This window comes from Leptodactylus fuscus, chromosome 1 (genome assembly GCF_031893055.1).
Source record: "Leptodactylus fuscus isolate aLepFus1 chromosome 1, aLepFus1.hap2, whole genome shotgun sequence".
Lineage (NCBI taxonomy): Eukaryota > Metazoa > Chordata > Amphibia > Anura > Leptodactylidae > Leptodactylus > Leptodactylus fuscus.
In genome coordinates this window covers 306,566,181-306,593,766 of record NC_134265.1, presented here as the reverse complement: position 1 = coordinate 306,593,766, position 27,586 = coordinate 306,566,181, and the positions used below count along the sequence as shown (strand labels likewise).

Sequence of the window (27,586 nt, the reverse complement as noted above, 5' to 3'; positions counted from 1 at the left end):
ATTCATCAAGAGCCTGCCGGAAAAACACAAAGGAGTGAACATGGCCGGGGTCCTTTTATCTTTCATCTGGTTCTATCCTTTACCTTAAATGACTGTGCCAGGCGGGCACCGCAGTTGTACAGAGACTGCTTTGCCTATACAACTTTCAGTCAATTCCACCATAAAATTAGTTGCTGATTCAGGGAGACTCTCTGATGTTACCTTTCTGACCTTGCTGATTGTCGCATCCTGGAGCGCTTGCATAATTCTTTTGTTGTCCTCGGCGGCTGGGAAGAGAAGTAGGTCGCTTTTTTTTCCTTTTGATATTTGTAACTGAACTTCAATTAAATGTCAATCTTCCTGAGCTCCTTAGATATTGAAGTGCTCTATGTATCAGCATTGAGCAGGCTGGAGCCCATTACTGAGATGACATTAGTAATTAAGTGCGGCCCTCTAGGAATGTATTGCATGCACAATACCCTCACCGTTTCCAGACTGCTCAATTATTTAGGTACCCTTACAAACAGGCAAGTTATTTCTACTCCAAAGACACGCATGCATGGGTTGTGTACACGCAAGTCTTGTGTGCTAGTAAAACTGGAGAAAACAAAGACTAACACTTACAGCAATTGATCACGTCCTTGTATTAGGATCTATGCTCTTGAGGAAATTTAATGCTGAATTTTGGTGAACCTATGTGAAAATATAAGAACGTAAAGGAAACCATCTTGATGAAGTTGCAGTCCAATCTGTGGGCATCATGTAGATGTTGCAAGATGAGTAGTCTGATATAGGTTTATGTTGGGAAAGAGTCATAGCAGTATAACTAGTAGTTTATTCTTTGTACCACCCACTGGACACCTAAACCCAGCATAAGCAGTCAGTGATTGCCAACCTGCATACAGAGATAGCTGTCAATCACTGAGCAGGACCGCCCACTGGACTCTTAGTTAAAATTCTTCTGTATGGTATTTTTAATGTGCCTGTTAAATTACATTTTCTTAATCTAGTATAAAACTAAACCTTTAATTTGGTGTTTCAGTCCATAGCCTGCTGTAAACTGTAGCCTGGAATCCAATGGTAACTGCTATTGTTTGTCACCATGATTGTGGTATGGAAATGCTCTAACAGTTTATAGGGTTTCTGAGAAGACTAGGATGCTTGTTCCAAAATTCCAGTTGTTTAACTACAGATGGCACAAGCTCTGTGCCCAAGGTTTTGGTTTTCAAAATGCAGTTAGGTGACCAATCATTTAGTTGCCCCGCCATTTGTGCTTCATTCTTTTTCCTTTTTTGACTGATTTGCTTCCATTATACGCAAGGAGACAATTAAATCGAAACGGACCTCTGAATAGGATGTGAATACAGTCTTTATACAGGTCTCTGAATACTACTCCTTTTCTTCCATATTCATTCAGATTCCTTTCGAGCCAAGAAACTACTGCATTTTTAATGCCCAATAGATCATTGTCTGGTTAAGCTGTGTTCCCGGTCTATTGATGGGCTCCTCTCGTACCGTATATTAATGCCAGCACTAAGTAATGTATTGATGTACTGTAGTCCGTTATTAATGAAGCCTAAAATGTTTTTGGATTCTGTGCAAATTTTATAGGAACAGGAGACTAGCTTCTGTGAGATCTTCCCTATGCAGCAGAAAACCTAAGATCCTCCTCTCTTATCGATCTGAAGTGCAGTCACAGAAGCAGCAGCATGGTGGTTATTATACAGCAGTATTGGGTAGTGTTCTGAGATATCGCCTACTAGATCCCACAGGAGTATCTTACGAAGTGTCTTTTCTTTTCTTGTACGCTTTTTTTTTTTTTTTGTAATTGAAGGTACAATTTGTCAAGTATCAATAATTTTAAAGGGAGTCTACTGGCCCATGTCCAGGATCAAGTAATTTCCATTCCTTTGCTGCAACAGAAAGATTCGAGCGGGCACCAAAGTGAACTGATACATTTTTGAAAGTATAAGGGTCCATTCACACGGAGGAATTTGGTGTGGAATGTCGGCGCTGAAAAAAAGGCCTCCCTTTGACCTCAATTCCTCACCATAAAAAGCTAGCAGAACCCATTGAAGTCAACGGGAGGCTTTTTTTCGGCGCTGAAATTCCACACCAAATTCTCACCATTTTCCTCCGTGTAAATGGAACCTAAAAACAGATACGCAAGTAGTCATGGATAGTGGGGATAAGTTTCAGTCTTGTCACACTGTCCCCTTGGTGATCACACCTTCTGGGCATGATTGACTTCTCATTTGTAATGTCCAAGAGAGGGGACATTGAGGGAAATATCAATTGTGTCCAGGAGGCGTGATCAGCAACCGGACAGCGTGACTATGTTGAAGCTGCTCCGTGCCCACCAGGACTATCAAAGCTACCAAACGTTCAGATAACTCCAGACTCTCACCTGCATTCGGGATGCCATTCGTGGAGTCTGCTTGGGGACCACACGGACGCAAAACCGAATCCACTTAAAAAAAAAAAAAAAGTGGTTACCTGTGGACCCCATAGACTATAATGGGGTTTGCTAAGTTTCCATCCAAAAAAGGCAGAAAAATTTGGAGAGGGGTACGTAATCCTGAGCAGAGATCAGGCGCAGGTGTGAACCTAGCCTAACTTTTCAAATGGGAATTATGTCGTCCTGCACATGCTGGCGCTGCTTTATTCTAGAAATACAACCTGACAGTTTCCCTTTAAGTACTAGTATTGTAAAACTATAACTGCACCCTGTGAATTAGAACAGTGAGGCTTGTAAGTATTAATACGATACTTGAAAACGAACAAAACTTCAGTGCAATCTTATGTTATCTTATGTACTGTCTTTTTTTTTTTTTTTTTTTTGTAGATTGCTCTTTTGTTTTTATTGCATTTGTTTTTCCTTTGTACCTTTTAATACAATCTGAACTTTTGGATTATAATTTTGTTCATGTAAAAGATACTGCACTCCGACCGATTTCTAGTATTGTTGCTGCTGCAAGTGCTATAGCGCTGCTTATGGTCAAGAACTTCAATGTGATCCGCATTTCTTATAGTTGCACTTTATTATTCCACTTTATGTTCTGCTGAGCTTATTACATTTCTTAATATTAGTTTTAATTTGTTGTATGTGGATCGCGCACTTTTGTAAACTGCCTAAAGAAATCCTATTGATAGTACAATTTCTTATATTCTTTTTTTTTTTTTTTTTTTTTTTTTTTTTTTTTTTTTTTTATAATTTTTTTTACCGATCGCAGCTACAACAGCCACAAGTAGCATCAAGAATGATGAAGTCCCTGCAAAATGTATTAAGCAAAATGGACCAACTGCAACTCATGCTGCAAAGGTTACCTTCCCAAGAACCAGATCGCAGTCTCTGAAAGTAACACAAACCGGTGGTAAGTATAACTAAAGATGCAACAAGACATCTTATAATAGGAGCAATCTGTCCCTGCAGTTAGAGCCTAAAGCAGTTCCTTCCCATTCACCACTCCCAGTTGATTTACAGGACCTGAAGAAACTGCGAAACTCACTCAAGCCATTCTCCTTGACTTTACACCCTGAAGAGTTCTGCCCCTGTGAATCCAATGCACATAAAGCAGCAGTTGTGTGAACTGACTATATTGAGGGTGGGTTTCTTGGCGTTCACACGGCAACAGCTGGGAGTTTCTAGCCGATAATTTCAGCGCCTTTTTAAAGCTAGAAAAATGTTTCATCCTAATAGATTAGTTGTAATTTCCAGCGCTCACACCCAGAAGTATTTGTCAGCTGCTTGAAGAAGGTATTTTTGTGTTGGATAATAAAACATTGTATTGATTACAATTATTATAATTTGGCAAATTTCAGTCTTTCTATAAATCTTGAGATATATATTTACTGTATAAGTATGTACAGTACTGTGCAAAAATGTTAAGCAGAAGTCGGAAAAATGTGGGGAAGGTTGAAAGCTTTCAAAAAGAGAAGTTTAAATTAGTTTTTGTGAATTCACAAAATAAAGCGAACAAAATCGAAAGCTAAATCACATCAATATTTGGGGTGACCGCCTTTTGCCTTCAAAACCGCATCAATTCTTCTAGGTATACTTACAGACGGTTTCTGAAAGAACTCGGCAGACATCTTTTAAAACGGAGTAGAGATCTTCTGTGGACCTGGGCTTACTCAATCCTGTCTCGTCATGTAATCCCAGAAACTCCGGATGATGATGATGATATCAGGGCTCGCTATATGTATGCGTGTACATGACCTTATAGTCTGTTGAGGCAATACTGAAACACACAACCACCAGAGGGGTGAGACGATATGCAAAAAGCCTGAAATGTAGGTTTTAATACCATTTGCTTAAAGTAATCACAGTACAAACACCCATGAAACTGCAATAAGTTTAGTGTCTGTCCACCCCGGCTTGTGGGCCATTTAGCAACACCAGCAATACAATTGATAGATTATAGGATAGCTCTGCAAATGGAAATTACATTTCTTCTCGCCAAAAAAGGGGGCAATCAAACCAGCGTCTGATGTCCTAATCCCCAGTGGTCAGTAGACGCTAGTGTGAACTCTGCGTAAGGCTGACTTCTGGTATCATGTCCTGTTTTTTTTTTTTATTTTCTGGGCCTCCAGTAATCCATACAGGTGTATAAGAACGGTTCAAGCAGTGGTAGGTCCCTGGTCATGTGCATATACTTGCAGGGTATATATAGTGAGTCCCTTGTTATGAGTGGTGTAGAAACAATTGTGATGGTTGTGTACCCTTTAATGATGACTGCACTATTTTTATGGTTTCAAAAACATTCTTCTCTATCCAGGTACAAAGAAAAGTCCTGTTTTACATCAAGTGGTCACAAAATCATCTGGCTCATCGGGACTTTTAACAAAGCGACTGGAAAATAAAGTTGGCTGTGGAGGTAAGAGGAAGATGATACAGGCTCTCTACCTTCCCCAGGAACGCCCAGATCTCTGAAAACTTAGAACAGGCCTGAAGTTGGAGAGCAGGATGCAAATATATGGGGAGACTCTAGTTAAATGACTGGGACTCTCCTTGGAACTCCCATTCATCATAGTGGTTACTCATGTGTGTCTTATTCTGCATCAGTGGTCATTTCTCTGTATCTGAGAAGGTGTATGGGTCATTCAAGGTTCCCCAATGTCTTTTCTGGATCTGTAATAGGTTTGAACTTTTAAAATGATTAAAAGGGATGGCTAGTTAAATGGCTACTGAGCTGCCATACCGCCACCTGGTCACTGTAAAGGTACCGGAGCCAAGTGCTTCTGCTCCTGTGCAGTGTATAGTACGGGTTTTAGAAGTGGCTCTGAACAGTTAATCCATATAGGGGGAAAGCTGTTGCCCCACCCCACCCCCACCCCCACCGAACCAAATAAAAATCTTGACCATCCTCTTTAATTTATGTAATATGCAATGAATATTTTATGTATGTGAAATAACAGGTTGTTTATTACAAGGCTTATTTTCTTCAGTTTCCGAGATTACCTGATAGCCATTATGCAAATAATCTGATAAATGACTATCAGCTCTTCAGGCACTTGCTTTATTAGAGGGCCTGTGCTGCATTAACCTGTACAGGAAGTGTATCAGGCTACCTTTTATAGATCTGTATCTGTAATGGGATTACATATTATATTCTTGTCATAATGAGCAAGGATGAATTACAGGAATGGGGACCGTGCATGCCATGTAACTAGAGAAGGGATCACCAACTCCACAGCCACTTCAAACAGCTGATCAGCGGGGGTTCTGTGTGTAGATCCTCCACCAAACTCAAATTGATTACATATCCTGAGGACAGGTCATCAATAATTAAAAAAGGAAAAGGGACATGCCCTTAATTCATCTATTTATTGAAACCAAATGAAACCTGTATTGCTGACTCCTTTCTTATTGTTTGTCAGGTACCCATGGACTCCAGGCTTTAAGAAGCTCTGGTAAGTAACTACAAGCTTTGACGTTTTTCACACCTATAAAGTAATTTGTCTGAGGAGTTTATAATAGTGAAGACCTTCTTTAATACTGACTCAATATCTATCACTGTATTTGTGTATAGTGTCTGCTACGTGCTGAGAGGTAATGTCAGTAACGGGCAATATAATGGTCATTTATGTCCTGTGAGGCCTCGGGTTGTGACAGAAGCTGGCTGAGCACCAAGTGATCTGTCCTGTCTAATATATGCCACCAAGCTGCTTCCGCCATATACCATTTAGCCATATGCAACAAACTATGTATCTAATTATATGACATCATAAAAATCATTTATTTTGAAGCTGGGCTCTAATACTTAATGGAAGGTTCTGATCATTTTTTTCCTCCTTTGTACACACACACAACTGTCTCCAACTCCTTGTCCCTGGTTTAATTTAATTACATTTGCAGTTTATTCTTAGTATTTTCTTTACTGTAGGACAGTCCCTATAATACTGGGATAGCAATGTGCAATCTTTATGGTATGTGGGCAGAAACCAGCATTATTACTGTGTCTTAAAGACCTGGGAAAACATGAGTCAAGGTAGATTAAGGGAGGATATTAAAGATATTTTTATGTTATGTTTGATGTTCTTTATCCTATATAAGGCTTCCATGTCTTGGAATTTTCTCAGACCTGGTAAGAATTTTGGCCCCTTTATATATACATTGCCTCTACAGTCTTGTGCTTTGTATCTGCATTGTAAGTAGGTAATAAATGGAGCGTAGCACATGCTTGGATGCCGTATTCTTCCCCTTTGGGAAGTAATGTAATTACATGTTCTGTGAATAAATGAAGATGTCAGCTGTTCTTGTTTTATTGTGCAGCCCGGAGTATTTATCACTCAGGCTCAGGTCAAGAGGAAAGTGACCGGTCAAAAGGATGTTAAATAACATTAGTTTTATGTCCTTGGAATACATTTCTCCATATTTTATTTCAGGATGTGTTAGAATGTGTTCAGTAGATGCATATGGTTACTTTATGCTCAGCAGAAAGAACTTACAGTGAAAAATCTTTGTGAAGACCACCCAAATTTACAGAGAATAATGGTCTTTTATCGGAGTGGTCCTCTGAGGCATTCAAATTGCTGGTTAATGTGTCTAATGAAGCCAGCAAACATGTACAGCCAATGAAGAAAGAGCAAAAAGAATGTATTTTATGCTAAGTATATTACACAGAAATATACCTAATAAAACAGCCATTGTACTGTACACAAGTCACTTACCCCACACACAGAACCATAAGTGACCCCAACTCTTTCTTACTCCCCTGGTTACTTGCACACTCCTTCCCTGTAATAATGAACTAATTGTTGAAAAGCTAAATGAGAAGAAGTCTTGATGATTTTTTCCAGACTTAAATACTGATATCCTACCCTTATATGAAGCCATCTATAGTATACTGTTGAGTATCTGACTCTGGGCACCTTGCTGATCAGCTGATTGAAGGGGCGTTAGGTGGAACTTCCCTAATTGCTTATTCCCCTTATTGTTCACCTAATACAGCTCTGCACGTTTTTTTATCATAGCACTGGTCTTCAAGTGACTAGGACTGAGCTGCAATGCCAGGCACAGCCGTGGTAAACAGAGCTGGCTGGAGTGCCACAACTGGTCATCAAGTTGCCAGAAGTGGGACCACCACTTACTAGATACTGGTGACCTATTCTAAGGATAGCCCATCAGTTATATAATCCTGGAAAACACCTTAAAGGACATGCTGCGGACTTTCACATCTGTGAGAAACCATCAAAATTGCAAATTTGATTCAGATCTTCGTCATGGTTTTCATTTCAGAGTCTTGCTTTCTTTGCCTTCTGTTGACAAATAATGGGAGGAGGATAAAGGATGGAATCTGGAGCTGACTTTGAGTTAGAAGAATTTGATGCTGATTTTGAGGCAAATTCTATGTTAAAGAGGACTAGAGATGAGCGAATACTGTTCGGATCAGCCGAACCCCCCGCGTGCCGGCTACGTCCATTCATTTCTATGCGAGCGTGCTGTTTGGATCGGCTGATCCGAACAGTACTCGCTCATCTATAAAGAGGACCTTTCACCACCTGGGGCACATGCGGTTTTATATATTGCTAGAAAGCCCCCTCCCCTCCATAGATGGGTACGGGGTGGGGGCGCATGGACGTTCCTATTAGCTCTCACAGTACAGTGCTATAGGCGGTGCTGTGAGGAAGGGCGTTCCTGACTGACTGTCAGCAACGCTCTTCTGACGGTGAAGAGCTACGGTATCGGGACTGATAGCTCTTCACTAGGGGCACAGAAGGGGAAAGCCGACAGCATGCTGTCTGCTTTCTAGCAGTATATAAAAACGCATGTGTCCCAAGTGGCGAAAGGTCCTCTTTAAGTTGCCCTTAGGGGGCGTTCACACTACCGTCAGTGTCAGACAGGTAGTGTCCGCTGCTAATGTCCGTTCAAAATCTTGCGCGGACATAACACCGGACACTAGCTGTGTCCGTGACATTTTCCATTCATCTAAATGGAGATCGGGTGCGTTGTTTAACACTCTGTGCCTGTCCTTAACTGTCCGTTCCTAAAGATGTCCGACTTTTCAAGCGGACAGAAAAACCTACATGTCGGGTTTTGCTGTCCGCTTGAAAAGTCGGACATCTTTAGGAACGGACGCTTAAGGACAAGCACGGAGTATAAAAGAACGCACCCGATGTCCATTTAGATGAATGAAAAATGTCACGGACACAGCTACTGTCCGCTGCTAATGTCCGTTCAAAATCTTGCACGGACATTAGCAGCGGACACTACCTGTCGGACACTGACAGTAGTGTGAACGCTCTCTTACAGTACATACCTGCAGTAATATCTGTTACACACAATAATATTGCTGCAGAAAATGTGGAACTATTCGACTATACATGACAAAGCCTTTAGTATAAAGTATATACTTTAGAAATGTTCATGGCATTAAATTCTTGTTGAGTTTGAAGCCATTGTGTAGTTACTCTGCTCACTGCCTTATAACATTCTATAAAAGATATATATATATACACATATATAAACACACATATACAGAGATTTCTGGGAATTGCTCCGGTGATGGTCAGCCACTACAGTAGGTCATTATATTACTGCTATGCCAGTCAGGTCCATCCAGTCTTGTGTATAATGACTACCTGACTAGCCCATCTGTATCCAACTAGACGTCAATCTGCCAGGTCATTAACCACTTACTGTCTGGTGGTCCAGATCACTTTTGATTGTTATTTGCATTCTCTTTTGCATTCAATCTACTTTCTACTGAAGCGTGGAAGTGACTGAATAAATTTATAGTTTTGTGCATGAACAATTTGGATGCGCTATGTAAATTAGACATTGCAACTAGCTTTATTTTTCCTGTAGCCCTCATTTCTGTATTCTCCATGGGATACACTTATTTGATATTTACCTTTTATTTTACTGACTTGTTTAAACCTTAAAATTAAAGACTGAGAACCGTTATTATATTATGGTGTTATTGTGTTCATGTAAACCAGTGCAAAGCTACTTGTGATGTTGGCCATGAGGAGCCAGGTATGAGGCTGACTGTGTAGTCCACGCAGAAGTGGGGACATATGGGTGTAAGATGTCACATCTTTTGCTAGGGTGGTACCTGGAAAACAGCTGTGTATTCTCACCACTGAAGTGGAGTTTGAGTGTGCAGAGCAGGTGGTAGTGAGGACAGAGGCAGAAAGTGAGGCGGTCATGGACCATTGTTCTGTGTAGACAGTCTAGTCCATCATACTATGGACGTTAAACTCTGTTGTCTTAATAGAGCCTTGCCAGTTCTTTGGAAGAATACTGCACCTTCTATAAGCACACAAGGTGAAAAGACATGGGCAAGTGACTTAAATTTCTTTTAAAGCAGAAATCTGAGCTCCGTAAATACATGTACATTCCTGTTTTATTGACATGTTGGGCAGGTAACTACCAATTACCATAATTTTAGTAGCCAACACCCAAAGTCCTATAGGAGACATGAGATTGATCCTTTAATAGTCCATCTTTATAGAAGTATTGTATAAACCTACTCTATTCAGAGCCAGGAAGCTGAGCTCCAAATCCCCCAGTGTTTTAAGATGTGCATCTTTATGACTAAATCACAAACTTTTAATGCCGTTTCATTCATTCATTGTATTTTGCCAGTTGAAAATTTGAGAAATCTACTGAAGTTTGAGACTGCATATTGCAGAAATGTAGCATTTTTAGATCATTGGAGGAATGCTGTGGGGTTGAGGGGATGATAGGGAGGTGGTGGACTCTGCATTTTACGAACTGTACCATATGCATATTACGCATGTATTTTTGAAAAACGCAGCAAGTTAATTTTAACTTAGAAAACACTGCATTTATATATTTTATGCTTTTAATTTAATACACAACTGGACCCTGTTAGACCCCACGCACGCAAATGTAAAATAACAGATGTGTAATGTTCGAACAATGGGAACATTTTTTTGTTGTTGTGGGTTTTTTTTTTTTTTACACACTGTTGAATGGTTTTGTATTCATGAGTGGACTGGTCTTTCTATAGGTCAATGGGTCTATCTATAACTTCTGTCAGATTTGCATCCATTTGACCGCAGTTAAAAATGGCTGGCTGGGTAGGGTAAAAAAAAAAAAAAATAGCCCAATGGAGTTCATCCAATTTTTTAACTGACTGTTAAAAACGGATGGTAAACTGATATAAAACTGACATTAAAAATGGACAGACAGAAAACTGATCAAAAATAAGTGACACTGAAAGGGGACATTAACACCCGATAGTTTGTTTTTGTCTGTTTGCATATAGCCGAATACATGTTCGCTTTTTGAGCAGCTCCTTCATATACATGTGTTAACAGAGCAGTTTCCTATACAGCCTTTAGCCAATATTCTGTGAACCGGAAGTGAAGAGCTGTCAGTCTTCTGAGGTCCTTAATGACAGCTCTTCTCCTTTCTGCATTCATAGAATACCAGGCCATAGCGACAGCTATACATTTTGCTAGTGGCGCAATGTGATTTATAATGGATCCAGTGACAAGGACGATCGATGTTTATTGTGGTTCTAAATTTGGAGCTTCACTTACGTAACCGTTCTCGATCTACCACATTTTGTTGATTTAACCATATAGCTCTCAAGGGTTATATTTAAAGTGGAAGCGTCTAGCAGAACATACTGCTCTTTGAGGACACATGTTAAGGAATAAGAGAAATTGAGCAGCTGCACAGGTTTGTGGAGAAATGGTTAATGCAACGTTTCATGTCTGTTGCAAAATACTGAGAAAAAACAGCAAATATGCTCACATATACACAGCAATATATTCAATGTGACCAGTTCCCATAAATATTACACTATCTGGCTAAATAAAGCTCATGTGGAAAAAGGTCCTGAAGCCATACCATTCCTATCCAGCTAAAGGATGGTCAACATGGTAGTATTCCATTAATACTATAGTGAATCACACTCTTTGCACCACCCATAGGGCTGGGTTTATCCTTTGGATTGCTGTTAGGGTATGATTCTGCTGAAGGGTGTGCCCTTATTACCTGCAGTAGTAAATCTGGCTTTGAATTGAGAAATGTAGACAACGTGACATTGTGGTCAAGCATGCTTTACTTAGGTGTGACGTGCTCTGCAATTGTTATATTGTCACACAGCTTTGTAGTAGCATGAATACACCCGGCAGGGAACAGCATAGAGTAAATAGGATTTTGTGGATCTTGTGCGGCTCAGTGACAGTGACTGGTATCTGTTCATTCAGACGCATATTCTGTGTTTAGATTTGAGAATATCATGCTTGATACGGTTAATTTCAGTTTTTCCTTTTGCTTAATTAACCATAATGAGATTAAAAAAATGAATAAAAGAAGAATGTAAAGTCTAGTACATACAACACACTCTCTGTATTCACTGGTTTAGTGTGTGTGTGTGTATATATATATATATATATATATATATATATATATATATATATAATACATATTAGTGTGTGCGCTGTTATAGAATATAATTTTATATAATATATGTGTGTGTGTATAATATATATAATGTGTGTGTCCAGAAAGTAAGTACACAAACTGAAAGGGGTGGACTTTAGCCGGTATATGAAGCTTTTTTTTTTATTTTTATCAATGAACATGTGACCGGAAATGCACGGTTGTGGCGCTGCAGGTAGACCAAGATATTGGTTTCCTATCCCTCGCTGCGCCATGTGAAAGGAGAAACTAAGAGAAAGTGCTTTAATGGGAAATCAGTTTAATCACTGTTATTACAAGAATTGCTCAAAGTGCTGGCCGCCTGCCTCGATACAAACAGTGCAACGCCAGGAGATGGATTGACGCACACGTTCAGACTCCTGGCATGGCCCTCACCGCAATGAACGCAGCCTGGATGCAGTTCACGAGCTCTTTGCGGGTTGGCATAGGCGTTACGTACAAATCGGACTTGTCATGTCCCCATAAGAAAAAATCAAGTGGGGTCAAATTCAGCGAGCAAGGGGGCCACAGCACAGGTCCTCCGCATCTGATCCACCAATTCGGCCATTGGTTTTATAGTTCATGGACAATGTGGCCAAAATAGGGAGGTACTCCATCCTGCTGGAGACACACCCTTGCCCTCAAGTTCAAAGGCATGTCTTCGAGCAACACCGGCAAATCATCCTGCAGAAATGCACTGTCTGCCTACCTGCAACGCTGCCATGGTACATTTCCGGTCACATGTTCATTAATAAAAAAAGCTTCATATACCGGCTAAAGTCCACTTTCATTTTGTTTGCTTACTTTCTGGACACTGTGTGTGTGTGTGTGTGTGTGTGTGTGTGTGTGTGTGTGTGTGTGTATATATATATATATATATATATATATATATATTATATATGTGTGTGTATATGTATAGAATACACTTATATATACACACACGTTGGCAAAATAGTTGTTACCTCTCATTTAATGAAAGAAAAACACTCAATGCTCAAGAGGATTTAGGTCAGGGCTCATAGAAGGCCACTTTGCTAGGCTTTCCTCTTAACCATTCTTGGGTGTTAAGCTTTGTGTTTTGGGTCATTGTCTTGTTGCACAGATTCAAGACACCCTGTGCCAGATGCAGCAAAGCAGTCCCAGAACATAAGAGACTCCTTCATGTTTCTGTCTGTGAACATAGAACTGATGGGCCTTGCCAAAAAGTTAGATTTTTGTCTCATCTGTCCATAGGACATTCTCCCAGAAGCTTTGAGGCTTGTCAGCATGTAGTTTTGGTTATTATTACTTTTGTCAGATTCAAGTTATTTCTGTGACCATTGAGGGTTTTTCTTTCATTAAATGAGGGCTACGAACAAGTGTGTGTGTGTGTGTGTGTGTGTGTGTGTGTGTGTGTGGCGCTGTAGGCAGACACTTTACTTCCCCACACATGCATGCTTGCCAACATGTGCATGTATTCTCAATGGAGCAGAGGGAATAAACTGCTGGTAAACTCTACCTGGTGTCCATTTATATTCCTTGAGTATAAAAGGATTGGGCATATTCAAATTGAACATGCCTGAGCCGCCTTTTCCCAGATCTGCCATCTAGGCAAAGCCGGGACACCTTAATACATGTCTGCCAAAATCCTCGTTTAGATAAGAGCCTCTCACCCTGTTTATTTGTCTAAAATAATTTACAAATAGAACTATCTGACGCTGATAAATGAACCAAATTTTGCCTAAAACTACATCTTCTACACAAGTGTTAAATTAAAATACAGATTTCCTCTGCAGCTATTTGTCAGAGCTCCATAGTATGCCCCTTTATAAAGCACACAATAAGACGCCAGGGTTTGTGTGTTTAGGTAATTTTGGTTCGTCGTTTGGCTTTTTGTTTTGTGATTTTTAATTTATATGCCACCCCCCTGCTGATATGTTATTTACTATGTAATTTCTCCTACAAAAAATTGGGGAAGCGAGTCATTGTTTCGCAAGCATTGCCTCCCCCATGGTCATGAATATGTAAAGAATATTTCCCGAGGGACCGGTGCCACCATTTTGTTCCGATTCCTCTTATTCTCTTGTGAAGAATAAAATTAAGCAGCCCGCAGGATTATGACACTTATTGTCTGGGTGAGCGATGGATGGGAGGACTGGGCGCTGCGCTGTCCTTTGATCACCTCCCACCTTTCATCACATCACTGAACACCTCATAGGGTGATGAGACCCAGCTTAGGAAAATTGTCCTTTCTATTTTTTTCTTCCCCTTCCCCAGCTCTGCGGCTTGTGTGTGTGTTCAGACTGCTCCACTGTTAATGTCTGTGCACTTGTTTCCTTAGCACCATTGTCTTGGTGACACATCGTTTCCATCGTTGTATAGCTACACATACAGGATTAATGTCGCTGGGCAGGAACAGGTCTATTTCTGTGACACTGTGTAGATATAATCCATAGTAAACTGCAGACAACAAGAAGGGTTAACCAGCCTTCTCCCTGCATAATAGATTGTTATGCATGGACATGGTGTGATGTAATTCAGTGGCTGCCTGTCTTCACAGGCACAGGGAGGGAGGGCTTATTCTAAGGGTACGCTTTGTTTCTGCAACATCTGGTTGGGGGAGTGCTGCCGGACAGATTAGCATAGTGGATTTCTGCTTTCTGGGATTTGTGATGTGTGCGCCTGGCAGTCAGGGTGATGGAATGAGCTGCCTTTTCGAATTGCTTTTTTCTGCCTTCCTTCTGCTGCTTGGCCCCGGATCATTGGTGGTGAGCTAAAAATATAGCGTGGTAGTACATGGAGGCAGTTTCTTGCTGGATATCTCTCCACTTTTTCTGAAGACATGTTATGGTCTCCCAAATTCTCCTTATCCAATATGCGTGTGCGGCTGACTGCAAGCGGACTGCTTCGAAATCTGCGTCTGCCTTCTGGATACCGGAAAAGCTCGGTGATATTTCATGCAGGTTAGTGCTGTCTACTTGTACAGTGTTCGGTGCCTGTGTGCTAGTAATAGCAGGGGACATCTTGTTTACTGTTGCAGCCGATAGCTGAGACACACTTGTTAGGTGTGTGGCTATATATATATGTCTACATAGTATATGCTTATATGTAGTACCGCTACCTACGCCTATTGAAGTCTATAGTAATACTATAGTTCATTAGTGCCGGGCTAGTCGCCTTTCAAATATATATATAATATTTGTAGGGGTCCTGTATATTTATTTTTTCCAATATATTCTGCAATGAATTTTTTAAAAATTTAATTTGTATACCCTTTCGTGCTTTGAATCATAACACTATTTTCCACCGAGAGATCATGTCGGTGCTTGGTTGTACATAGTGATCAATTCTTAGGATCCTCATTGGTACTTGGTTGTACAAAGTGATCTATTCTATGCAAATTATGTTAAAAAAAAAAAAAAAAAAAAAATGGATGTAAATGTAAATCTGATCTTTGGTATTTTTCTCATATACATTTGATCCATTGGACTCGGTATAAATAATGTTTTCTGCATAACAGAAAAAACACAGGTTAAATAAAAATTTTGGAAATGTATTCATTTTTATAATGTACATAGGCATACAAGATGCAAATGATACCAGCTTAGGTGTTGATGATTCCTAGATCTGATATGGCTGGCCGTCGGGTCTAATGGAGGACTTCTCACCTCCACCCTCCATGCTGCTGTTTTTCACACTCGCACGCGTCTAGTTTTTAGTCAGTGGTCCAAATTGTGACTCAGTATAGAAAACTATCGCCAGTCATATTGTTTCCTAGGTGATGGCAAAAGATCTCTGCAGATATAAATAGCCTTCGTCTAACCCTCCATTATCATCCTGCTCGATTTGGCTGCAACTTTCTATCTGCAAGAAAATGTCCATGGTGGTCGAACATGGATCCAAGTCGTGGTGGAGGAGGATGTTTTTGTACCATATAACATGGATGTAAGCAGCTATGGTCTTCTATGCAGGTAGTGCTTATACAAGCAACTACTAGCATGGCCAATGAGTTGTAGACAGGAGCGAAGAAAATGTAGAAGACCAGGTGTATTTATGTAGTGCTACTGGGATTGAAGACATCTCTATAGGTTTGGTTGAGAAGAATAACACGTAAAGGGAAATAGAGATTGTATCTGGCTGTGCAGTTTGTTACCGGTTTACAAGGCTGCTGCTGATTTTATTTTAGGGAGGGGATATTTATTCCTTCAGACTAGTACTGCTATTGGCAAGCCATGTAGAGAGCTGGGATTAGCAAGTCTTTTTACACGCTATTAGTGGTGGTGGCTCCTGTATAAGGTTGCAATTGGAGTCAAAACCTGAGGCTCAGCATTCATATCCTTGGAGATGAGCTTTGTAAATCGGTAACACTCTTTAGTTGTGCAAATAACAAAGGTGTTATTAACTAGCCTAAGGTGCTAAGCTACTTGCTGGTTTTTGGTGCAGTACCATTCACATAGTGGATTTTAGGGTCAATTCACGGTGCATCTGCAGAACCCTGACATCATAGGTTACCATATTAAAAAAAAAAAAAATAAATAATAATAATAATAATATGTCATACCACAGAGTATGCAACTTTGGATGCCTCTGTATAGATTTGCAGTCTCCACTGTTCCATAAAAAAGAAAAATCTGTATGAAGGCCCAGCAGAAACCAAAGACCCTTTTGGCCTCCATGTGGAGAATAGGCACTAATGAAAATGCTTCACACATTGCGCCAAAATCTTTCTGGACACGTACAGAAAATGATGTTTAAATGGTGTTAAAGGGGTTGTCCAGCTTTGCGATATTGATGACCCATCTTCAGATCAATATCTGCTTGACTCCTCCACTGTACTACACAGTGAATGGAGCGGGAAACACATGGCTTTGTCAGTCATGTAATGGCCATGCTGGGTTACTGCACCTCAAGGGAACTGAGGCCAGAAACGGACTGCTCTGTCCACTGTGTATAGTCACCATGTCTGGTTACTGCATATCTACCCCCATTCATTGACAGGGAGCTGTTCTGTAGTGATACAGTATGGCCACTACGCAATAGATTGCGCTGTCTGCTCCAGGTTCTGTTCACTTTTCATAACCCATTGACCTCTGTGAATGGGTGAGTGGTGGAGCTGCTGGGCATTGAAGCCCCAATAATCAAAATAGATAACCTATCCTGTGGAAAGGACATCAGTATTCAAAAAGCTAGACACATCCTAAAACTTGCCTCGCACCCCATCTTTTAAAAGGGCTCGGTAGGATCAGACCACTTATGGCATACACATTAGAGACGAGCGAGTACTGTTCGGATCAGCCGAACCGAGCAGCACGCTCCATAGAAATGAATGGATGCACCTGGCACTTCCGCTTTGACGGCGGCCAGCCGCTTAACCCCCCGCGTGCCGGCTACGTCCATTCATTTCTATGCGAGCGTGCTGTTCGGATCGGCTGATCCGAACAGTACTCGCTCATCTCTAATACACATAGGGTATTCATCAATATCGCATTGGATGAAACTCTCAGGACTCCCGACGATTACCTGTTTGAAGGGGCTGTGGTGTTTGATCTTTGTTCTTGCTATCGACTTAATAGCAGCAATACTGCTCCCACAGATCGCATATTGGTGGCCTGTCAGTATCATGGCTCCAAAAACCGCCATTAGGTCAGGGCCCCATGTACAGTAAACACTGAAATTTGACCGTGGTGGTTTTACAGTACCTGCAAAGTATAATAGAAGCAGTTTCACACTTTCTGTGAAAAGCGCGGAGATAAAAGTGATACCTTTCCGACGCGTTTTTTTTCTGCAGTGCTTTTTGGCCTTGGTTTAAAGTATGTTTGGTAGGATGCTATGCATGTTCCAGCTGTTTGCTAGTGTTTGCCATCTTCTAAACATCAGGTTGTGTGGGGGTGTCCCTGGTTTGCAGTATATTTTCCAAAATGGTCAAGAAAAGGTGACAGATGTTCTGGTCACGGGGTAAAGAGAGATGATGAATTCCTGACTCGTGTAGGAAGTAAAGGCTAGATGGCTGGTCTGATCCCACAGAATATCTTCTATAGCTCAAATGGTGGACTTTGTGCAACTGTATATAGAAAGGTTTCAGGACACTCTGGATTAGAGCTTGTCATGTAAGTGGCTGCTGAAACCTGAAAGTGCCTGCCATGAGCACTTGATATCGTATGTGTATGTATGTGTGTGTGTGTGTGTGTGTGTGTGTGTATATGTATATGTATATATATATATATATATATATATATATATATATATATATATATATATATATATATATATATATATATGCATGTCAGTCACCTGGGGAAGAGATGTCACCAGGATGCAGTATGGAAGGTGGCAAGCCAGTACAAGTGGTGTGATCCTTGGTTTTTCTGGATCTCTTGTACGCTTTTGATTCCTATTCAAACATATCGGCCAAAATTTTTGTACATACATTTAATGGGGCATACCAGACAATCTCTTCTAAAAGCCTGACTTATAGGGGAAAAGGCTTGCCTAGCAAATCCTAGGCAGCTCTGTACCAGGAAGCTGCCATGCTCTGCTATGCCAGGTGCTTCAGAACAAGCTTTCATGGGCAGAGGAAATACTATCTGGTGTAGTAGCAAAATATTAGTTATATTTTTGGTTAGGTAACTGACTATTATGAAAGGGTTTGGATACCATATAAAGTGAATGACACCTTTTTCATGGTGGATTTTCTACTAGTTACTGTCTAGTATTTAACCTATAAATAGATGATATTAAATTGGGGGTTCCCCTTTAAATACCTAAAATTAAACTCATTGTGGTTGCATTCTAAGAGTTCTGCTCAGCCAGTGAAATTTTATTAGTTTTCCTTAATCGGAAGCCTGAATTCCTGATTTCTGGCACTCGTGCGGTAACCGAGCCTCATGGGGCTTTATGACTCAAATTAGATTCTGAACACATAGCTATAGCATGATTATGAAACAATAACACAGGAAGGCTGGATCTCTGCGGAGCTGTGCAGGCAGGAAGCAGGTATTTATAACATGCTCGTATTAATAGATAGAAGGAAACAATGGAGTTTCTTACCAATGCTATCCATTTGTTACCTTCAAGTGTCTGTACGTTATTTTCTAGTCCATTTACCGATAGCTGTTGTACTAGCACGTGACTGCCATGAATAAAAACTGGTAAAATGGTTATTTGTTCACCTTTATGATCAGCGCTTTGACTGTAAAGAGGTTTATCATGGTGAACAATAAACATTTTGATGGATTTGAGATCAGCGAAGGATGGGGACATAAGTGACAGCCCAATAATATGTTAAACACTGCTGCATCCCCTCATGTTAGGAGTGATGCATTGTGGGACTGAGCACATGGGCATACCTTTGGTATCATGGTATGATCAAGGTAGGCGACTCGTCATGCCCAGGGTCCTCGTGCTTTTCTTCTTCCTATGAATACACCAGTGTAATGTTAGCTAGAAGCTCTCTAGATTTTACAGTGGGGCTAAGGCCCCATGTAGCAATTTGCACCTAAAAAAAAAAAAAAAAAAAATGCAGCAAAAACTTTGTTTTTTCTGCACTCCTTTCCATTGAGACTTTATTTTCCTGCATTTTCTTCTTCAGGGAAATGCCAAAATTACGATGATGTGGAAGGTGAGTAACTGTTTACTCACCTTCCCGGGGCCTTCACTTATTATACCCTGAGTTTCCTTCCTTCCCTCCTCTCTTTTTTTCCCCTCTCCTCTTTTCTCCTTACTCTCCTGTAGCATTTTATGGTCAGTATGTAACCTGATCCCTCAGGACTTGATAATCTCATTGCTCAAGATCTTATCATTGATTTCAGACTGAGTAAACACTTGAGGAAGTGGAGAAAGAAGCATATTATTTTGATGACATATTAGAAAGTTTACTCCATGTGGTTGCTCAGTGCCTGGTTTGCTTGCTGTTAGTATATGCCAGATGGCGGTGTATGTGAGGAAGCTTCACTCGCTGTGCTGCACATGGATACTGAGTCTAGCATGTTATGAATTCAAGGGTATAAAGAAACAATCCTTATTTTAGCTAAGTATTCCATGTAGTGTGCTTGGCATGGCTGTAAATCCACAGCTACTGTTTATATTACACTTACGTTAGACATTACAGTTTACAAAGTGGAATCCTTTCTGGCTATAAACCAATGACCACCGTTGTATGAAAGAACAGCCAGTACTAGGGGGGTTTAGAGAAGAAATGCCTTTGTGATATAAAAATCTATACAAAAGTTGCTTGCTCTATAAGTGATCACAAACTGCTGCTTTGCCTCAGTACTCCTTGCTTTATACTACTGCACTGCTCATAAACAAAAGCCTACTCCTTAAGGATCGGTCACATGTGACCAAACACTGCTAAAAGGAAAACAAAAGAAAAAATGCAACAGGAAATACAATCCCAAAAATAATTTCTTTATCATAACTAACTAACTTTTTTTTTTTTTTTTTTTTTTTATAAGCAATTCTGCTTCTTTAGCTTTTTTTTTTTTTTTTTTTTTTTTTTTTTTTTTTGGCCTGCACAATGTGTGGAGCAGATTAAATAAAATCTCATTCAATTTCCTGGGACTGTCAAATGCAGTTTGGGGTTTTTTTTACACTGCAGTGCTGCAATCGCCAAAAATGCTATGTTTCTGCCACTGTATTTTTGGATTTCCACAATTCATGTGATAGCCGTTCTGCAGCCAGTCCATTGTGTAGTAGTGATTCCCCTTTAAATAGGACTAGTTGCACTCTCTCTCTGTCCACTGGCAGAGTAGCTAATCTGTGTAGAGTGCAGGTGCCCCATCCCCACAGATCACATCTGGTAACCTACCCTGTGGATAGGTCATTAAGTGGAAAAATCCTTTTGGGACTGGACAACCCCTTTAAATACACTGAAGGCTGGAGCCCCATGTTTTACAGTACCTGCAAAGTGAATAAGATTCTGGCTAATCCCATCCACACATTGCAGAATCAAAAATTTTTCCAAGGAAAAGCATTATGAAAAACCCCAGAGTTTTTGAAAATCGCAGCATGTGAATTATATCTGCGTATACGCTGGTGCTTTCCCTATAGGTATAGTAAGGACAAAATCCACGGAGTTAAACACCTGCAAAAACGCATTTTGCTACGTGGGGCCTTAGCCTAAAAGACATCAAAATAAGGTATCAGCCAAAAAAAATGATACTCTGGTGTCACAGATCTACTTTTGACTCTGAATTCCCCAGGTTCATGTTGTTCTCCACTGCCTGGGGTCTAACACATGCAGGAATGCTTAGGGGTCATTCACACTAACGTCAGTGTCCGACAGCTAGTGTCCGCTCCTAGTGTCCGTTCAAAATCTCGCACGGACATTAGTAGCGGACACTATCTGTGTCCGTGACACTTGTCATTCATTTAAATGGCGATCGGGTGCGTTCTTTTGCACTTCATGCCTGTCCTTCACTGTCCACATGTAAAGATGTCCGACTTTTCAAGCGGACAGAAAAACCCGACATGTAGGTTTTTTCTGTCTGCTTGAAAAGTCGGACATCATGCCTGTCCTTCACTGTCCGCTTGTAAAGATGTCCGACTTTTCAAGCGGACAGCAAAAACCTACATGTCGGGTTTTTCTGTCCGCTTGAAAAGTCGGACATCTTTGCAAGCGGACAGTGAAGGACAGGCACGGAGTGCAAAAGAACGCACCTGCTCGCCAGCTAGTGTCCGCTCCTAATTTCTGTGCGAGATTTTGAACGGACACTAGGAGCGGACACTACCTGTCAGACACTGACTGTAGTGTGAACGCTTCCTTAGAGAGATGTCCGCTCAGCCCAGTACTGGCTATATTTATTTCCCTGGAAAAGCCCTTTAACCTTTACTTACACTACCCACACACATCTGACATTCATGAGATTCAATATCAGATTGGGAAGGATGGGTTCCTTAACATGTATTTCCACTGCATTCCAGACTTGAGATCCAATTGACCAGTGTCGTAACTAGGAGCAGTGGGGCCCCGTGGCAAGCTTTTGACATGGCCCCCCCCCCCATGACCGATGCCTCCCGACCTGCTATTATGCCCCCATAGTGGCCCCTTAATACAGTATTATGCCTCATGTTGGCCCCTGCACACCGTATTATGCCACATAGTGACCCCTACATACAGTATTATGTCCCATAGTGGTCCCTGCACACAGTATTATGTCCTATAGTGGCCACTACACACACTTCTATTAAGAAAAGAAAAAAAAAAAATGTAGCGGTAGTGGCTGTTGCCGGGCCCCTAATGTCCCGGGCCCCTAATGTCCCGGGCCCTGTGGCAGCCGCTACCCCGGTAGTTAAACCACTGCAATTAACCAAACATGACGAATAAAAGGTGGCTCACACTAAAGTGAGATTCTCAGTATTTTTATTGTCTTGAATTGCCTTGCAGAATGTGCCGCTCCTTCTGGCATACTGCCACCAGTGGTGAAAAGGGAAACTGCAAATATAACCAGAGTCTGTCATTCATTTTTATTTACATTGGTTGCATTGTAAAAATAGATATTTGTGAGCAATGTACTATATGTATAGCTGTAAGGTGAGGTGAACCATGACGGTACGATATGTCAATTTGCAAAATATAAAGAAACCTGATTTGCCTTCCCTTTCTGGATAACAGTCTTCCACTATCTAACAAAATGTCATTTCTCTCTTAATATATGACCATTTGCATTTTTTCCTTCTGTTCTATCTTTCCTTCTGATAATGGATTTTAAGAGAAATGTGACCTGGGGACATAATGGTCATATTTATAATTATTATATTTATAACATCTATTGTATGTTGAAATACCCCAAATTCAGGGGATTGAAGTTGAGATTAGAGACTGAAGACCCTTGAGATAACACTGTGCCAGCAGATTGATATCATTATCAGATCCTCTTCTGGAAATTGCATGCATTGAGAATTAAATATTAATGTTAGCTTACCGCTGACCAAGTTATAGATCATACATTATTAACAACTACATAAATAAAGTTTCTTCACAGAACATGCTGAAGCATGGCGTTTTCTTTTGTTACAAACCCTAGCCTGTATAAAATCGGGGATATAGTCGTACAGTATGGCCATTTTGTCTATGGACTATGTGCAGTTGCAATTTTTTTTTAGAAAAGTAATAAAACTTGAACATTATATCAACCTCTTTTGGCAAGTCTTTTCTCATATGCCAATTTTTTGGTGCTAATTCTTCTTGGATTTTGGTTAATAACCCTTTACAAGGGTTTCACTCAGTTTATTTGCATAAATTGCCTCATAATCCTCTTTATTGATGGATTAGTACCGTATTTTTCGGACTATAAGACGCACTGGACTATAAGACGCATATAAGGTTTTAGAGGAGGAAAATAGGGAAAAAAATTTTTGAAGCAAAAACTGGTAAAATATTTAATATATGGGAGTTGTAGTTTTGCAACAGCTGCAAGGCCACATTGACAGGTGACCCTGCAGCTGTACGGGGATGCATAGAGTGTTTTTTTTGCGGGGCCAGAAGTACTTTTTAGTTATACCATTTTGGGGAATATCTATTTCTTAGATCACCTTTTATTGAAAAAAAAACCCCGGTGGTTTATGATATATGATTTTCTACTTTTATATATATATTCTAGGGACAGGAGGTGATTTAGAACTTTTATTTATTTCATATTTTTATTATATATTTTTAAAGCTTTTTTTTTTTTTTTTTTTTAACTATTTTATTCCCCCCCCGGGGCTTGAACCTGCGGTCACTTGATTGCAAGTCCCATAGACGGCAATACAACTGTATTGCCGTCTATGGGACATTCTGTCTATTAGTATTACGGCTGGTCATAGACCCAGCCGCAATACTAATATATAGCCGTGACAGGCCTGGGAGCCTCATTAGGCTCCGGCTGTCACCCGAACAGGTCGGCTCCTGCGATATCGTCGCGCAGGAGCCGGCCTGCAACTTCACAGGTACGGGGGAGAAGGGGCCGCTGATACTGACCCGGCATCCGCTGTACTAGAGAGGCGGATGCCGGGGAGGGATAGACGCCGGGGCCTGAGACATCGCTGCCCTTCCCTGCATGAAGCCAGCAGCGGGGGGACGGAGGAGCGGAATAGCAGCATCACTCCTCCCGCTGCTGGCTTCATGCAGGACAGAGGAGCGCAGCGATGTCGCAGGCCCCGGCACCTGTAATGGCGTCTATCACTTGCCGGCTTACGCCTCTCTATTACAGCGGGTGCCAGGCGCCACATTCGGACTATAAGACGCACCCTTCTTTTCCCCCCAAATTTGGGGGAAAAAAAGTGCGTCTTATAGTCCGAAAAATACGGCTAATCTGTATAGTATAATCATTCGGCTCCTGCTACACTGAAAATCTGTTCTTTATACACTGACATTCTGGTAACCTTGTAATAAATGGCAGATAATCTGAGGAGGAGGAGCTGTGGAGAGAGGGGCGGAGACAGCAGTAGGCTGAACCAACGATGAGAGAGGAGGTGTGTCTTAGACTATCTCAGACTCCGTGTAGACATTAGGGCGAAACTATAGTCACATATCACAGCTTTGTCCTAATGAAATTGAGCTGAAAAAGCTGCCAAGTATCTAGATCTGTGGAAGATACGAACTAGCATGTAGTTTTTCAGGTTCTGAATATAAGCTTTAAATATTATGAAAGGGGTTGTTCATTTTAAAAAAAACAAAAAAAAAAAACAAAAAAAAACAAACCAGAAATTGTGTGAGTTACTACAGCTCAGTCAATTAGCTGTGTTTTTTTTTTTTTCTTACCGTAATTATGGAAACCTCTTTGAGGCTAATGCCCCACGGGATGACCTGCAGCAATAAAGCACCGCAGAAAAAAACGTGGTGCCAACGCATCACTGTTCTTTGCGCAGCGCTTTAGACAAAGTTCGCAGAGTTTTCCTCTGCGAACTTTCCGTTACAATTATACATATGGGGAATCCCCTGGCATTTCCGTAGGTAAATTTCACATGCTGCGATTTTCAAAACTCCGCTGGTTTTGGAAATCGTGCCATATCCGCATCATGGTAGTGGAAGTCCCCAATGCTGCGAGAGAACTCTCTCCAGCACCGCCTCCATCTTAGTCAGCAATGTCCTCTTCTTCCAGTGCAGGTTTCAGACTACTTGGCCTCGGGCAGAGCAGACTGTGCATGCCCACAGGCCACGAGAAAATGCCCGCTTACAATACTACTTGCTGCTCCTTGAATCACTATTATTTACATGTAGTAAATATGCAAAATCTGCACCAAAAAAGCAACAAACAGTGTCTGTCACCATGAGGTTTTTTATCACCGCTTAGTGGTGGGTCTTCTCCATGGACATCTGTTCATTCCTGAAGACCTGATGATGGTTAAAAATTATTGGTGTCAAACTCTTTCAAGTCATGTGATAAATAACAGTACTGTATATTACTTTTGGACTTTGCTGCCTCTTTTGTGCTTGGCTGCTGACTGGTAAAGATTTCATGAACTAAAGATGCCCTGAACTTTGACCCCTACCATCTTGTGGATCAGTGTGTTGAAGGCTGACTTAGGACAAACCTCTGATCTCCAGTTACGACTTTATTTCTATAATGGATTCACTTCCACTGCCCACACAGACTTTGAGGATGTTGTAGCCTGTATACACTACTGTATTGTAATAGGACCCACTGTCCACGTCGCTACCATTACTGACATTTCTCACATACTTTTAGTTTACTCGTTAGTTTTCTGAAAATTGTTAGTTATTAGAGAGGACAAAGCTATGCACACGACATACAGCGTCACTTGATCCACCATGTAGTCCTAATGTGTCAGACACCTACTGATGGACCCTCCTGCCAAACTGTATCCAAAAATAGCTCAGAAACTGGACACCTCTTGGAAGGTGCTTTTGACTTTGGCATTTTTAATTTAGGAATATATGATCTAACTATGTATTTCTGGGCAGGTTTCTTCTTACGGTTTTGTTTTTGCTCTTGGTAGATTTATACATAAAATGTCATTTCCAGGGTAGTAGGTATAGCAGCTGCTATAGGACCCAGCAACTGAGGGCCCTATAGCCCCTGTAGGTGAAGTATACAGGAGACAGAGTTCATAGGCGAGTAGATCCAGATTACATTCAGACCAAGGGAAGGAGCAAACTACACAGGACACAATGGAGATCAAAATCATTCTAATGGTGGCTTTACATATACTGGAATTTTACTGGATAATACGCTGGCAAATCCACAAATCTTACACTAGACTATTGATATAGATTGCATCAATGCCACAGCTAAAGAACAATACTAATCTGCAGGTTTTGTGGCACGTTTGTCCTATTATGCTGAAAATGTGAAGCTTTCCTAAAGTTTTAAATGGTTTATCCAGCTTCCAAAAATTATCTGCAGATAGATCCATAGCAGTGCCAAATCCTCGCTGTTTCCTTGTGCAGCCTTTTCTTGGCTTTATTTTACTTGCTGCTCCTTGAACCACTATTATTTACATCCAGTGAAGCTGAAAAAACTACATTTCACATGCTTCATCTTCCTGCTCTATCTTCCTGCTCTCACAGTGTTTGTTGCTCAAGGAGGGGGTGAGATTGAATGAAACCTCACAGCATACCTCCCAACTTTCAAAGAACAGAAAGAGGAACTGAATGTGTGCGCCGTGGCAAATTTAGCCCAGTCTTTGACTCCACCCATTCCCATCCATTTCTCTTGTGCCCCCACATTCACCCTATGATATTCCCTCCTCCTGATAGCATTATACTGACATACTCCTGCTGCTCCCCCAGTTTAATGTTCCCCTCTCTCTGCCTCCACAGTTCTTGTCCACCCCGATGTCTTATGGTAACAAACATAAAAAACACTAATACTCACCTCTCCTCACTCCGCTCCTGCTCAGACTGCAGTCTCTTCTCCCATGGGTCTGCAGGCACAATACGAGTGACGTCATCACATCGCTTTAACAGATCAAGGGGCCAAAACACACAGGACAGGGTGGTGAAGCAAAAGCTGTCTGCAGATGGCTTCTGCTTCACCATTGTATTCAATTCATCTGTGTCCAAACACAGAGAAGTTGAATCTAGGACATACCTCCTGCTGATCGGGACAGGACCTGGAATATGAGACTGTCCTGCTGCATCCAATACGTTTAGGAGTTATGATCACCGCAGCATATGTGACTTCAGATGTGGGAGTGATTTATTATGAGATTTCATTTCAGGGGGATTGTAGAAAGGAGGAGTACAGACAGTATGAGAGCAGGCAGAGAATCATGGGGACTGTAGTTTGTTCATACACTCACTGTATGTAAATAACAGTAATACAAGGAGTCTGAAGTAAAATAAAGCCAAGAAAAAATGCACAAGGAAACAGTGAGTACTTAGCACTGCTGTGGATGTGCTTGCAGATCATTTTTGCAAGCTGGATAACCCCTTTAATGTCTGATTGGAGCAGGTGCATTGTTACACTCCTGGCAGATTAAGTACAGTAGGAGAAAGTGTATTCTACAGTGATGGCCTGTACAAGTAATCCACAACAGCTGTTGTACAGAACTGGCTTGTAAACTAGTTCAGAGAAAACCAAAGATAGGTAGGGACTGACTGACACAGTCCAGACCTTCTAGTACTACAGCATACCATCTACTGGAAGTTTCAGTCATAAGGCCATTTTTATTTATTGAATTGTTGAAAATTTTGGTACAGATTTTGCAAAAAAAAAAAGGTACATTACAAGTGAGATTTGAGAACCTCTCGCAACTGATAGATCTATATATACACAC

The 27,586-nt window shown here is 41.0% G+C and overlaps 1 protein-coding gene across 5 annotated transcripts in view; it reads left to right on the top strand.

The window, feature by feature from the left end:
* MTUS1 (microtubule associated scaffold protein 1) overlaps positions 1 to 27,586 on the top strand; it is a 156,493-nt gene that overhangs the window by 77,851 nt on the left and 51,056 nt on the right. For 4 of the 5 annotated variants that reach the window (XM_075258774.1, XM_075258773.1, XM_075258775.1 and 1 more), the window contains exons 4-6: positions 3,213 to 3,353; positions 4,758 to 4,856; positions 5,860 to 5,892. In XM_075258774.1, coding sequence (XP_075114875.1) covers positions 3,213 to 3,353; positions 4,758 to 4,856; positions 5,860 to 5,892 — 273 coding nt within the window. Of the gene's footprint in view, positions 1 to 3,212; positions 3,354 to 4,757; positions 4,857 to 5,859; positions 5,893 to 14,068; positions 14,827 to 27,586 lie in introns of those variants that run through there. The other variant, XM_075258776.1, reaches the window with a different exon arrangement.